The sequence below is a fragment of the Ceratina calcarata genome, unplaced genomic scaffold, assembly GCF_001652005.2.
Source record: "Ceratina calcarata isolate Rehan_Ccalc_2016 unplaced genomic scaffold, ASM165200v1 scaffold2488, whole genome shotgun sequence".
NCBI lineage: Eukaryota > Metazoa > Arthropoda > Insecta > Hymenoptera > Apidae > Ceratina > Ceratina calcarata.
The window spans coordinates 2,936-3,802 of NW_017146888.1; the positions used below are offsets into that span (position 1 = coordinate 2,936).

At 35.6% G+C, this 867-nt stretch overlaps 1 protein-coding gene across 1 annotated transcript; it reads right to left on the reverse strand.

The window, feature by feature from the left end:
- Nucleotides 1-67: 67 nt before the first annotated feature.
- LOC108622847 (uncharacterized) lies at nucleotides 68-793 on the reverse strand. The gene is made up of 2 exons (XM_018020951.2): nucleotides 558-793; nucleotides 68-394 (listed from the first exon to the last, which is right to left on the reverse strand). Exons 1-2 carry the CDS (start codon nucleotides 705-707, stop codon nucleotides 98-100), a joined length of 447 nt encoding a protein of 148 aa, XP_017876440.2. The 5' UTR covers nucleotides 708-793; the 3' UTR covers nucleotides 68-97.
- Nucleotides 794-867: the final 74 nt, after the last annotated feature.

Here is an 867-nt window from a genome sequence, read left to right on the forward strand (position 1 = left end):
TATTAAATAATTCAAATCTTTTGATTCTTTACGTAAATTTATTATTAAAAATCAATTAATCATGTGACACATTTATAATTAAAATCGTTAGTTAATTTCACACCCACATGAAACAGAAAATACAGTACAAACACAAGAGTGTTAGATATATTGCATTTACCGTTCTATCTTCATCCTCCGGAGTGACCAGCGAATATTCCTTCTTCTCGTTTTCTTTGAAAACTTCCACGTCCTCTTTGGTAGCCTTGGGACTCAACTCGTCGAAAATGTTTGTGCGATGTCCTGTGAAATTTAGCATCTCCGTTTGAAGCTCTTTTAATTCGTCGGAGGATACTTTATCCTCTTCGCTCTCGCTGCTCGAAGTGCTCGAATCCATGATGGAACATTCGTTTGGCTGCAAGAATAGAAATCTCTTTTGTCTTTCGTCTATTAAAGATTAAAATTCAACGTTTCATTCATAATCAGTCAAATCCGATTAAAAGAATTAAATCTCGATTGAAATAAAGATGTAATCATTTATCTGCAACCCTGTTGCTAATTTCTCGTTCTGTGCTTACATTGAAATCAGGATCCTCCGCGCTGGTGTTCAAAGCGAGTCTATCCAGTTTCGATTCCAGCGTCTCGTTGTCAGACTCCTCGCTGGTCCCATCGTCTGAGCTGATCTGAGAATACTTGCGTTTCATATCGTGATGAATCGGACTTCCCATAGATTCCGTGGTCGATTTCTCGTCCGGAGTCGGCGCCTATTATTGTTCCATTTATTTAAAAACCAATCATACTTTATTAAAAAATTCTTTCTTCTTCTTAAAATATAATTATTCGTCAGGATGACAAAATAATTTATATAGCCTTTATTATTATATTATA

Excerpts from the sequence above, each read along its gene's own strand:
- LOC108622847 (XM_018020951.2), bottom strand. The coding sequence starts at position 707 with ATGGGAAGTCCGATTCATCACGATATGAAACGCAAGTATTCTCAGATC. Across the intron at positions 395-557 it reads CGGAGGATCCTGATTTCAAT|CCAAACGAATGTTCCATCAT; the intron begins GTAAGCACAGAA and ends CTATTCTTGCAG.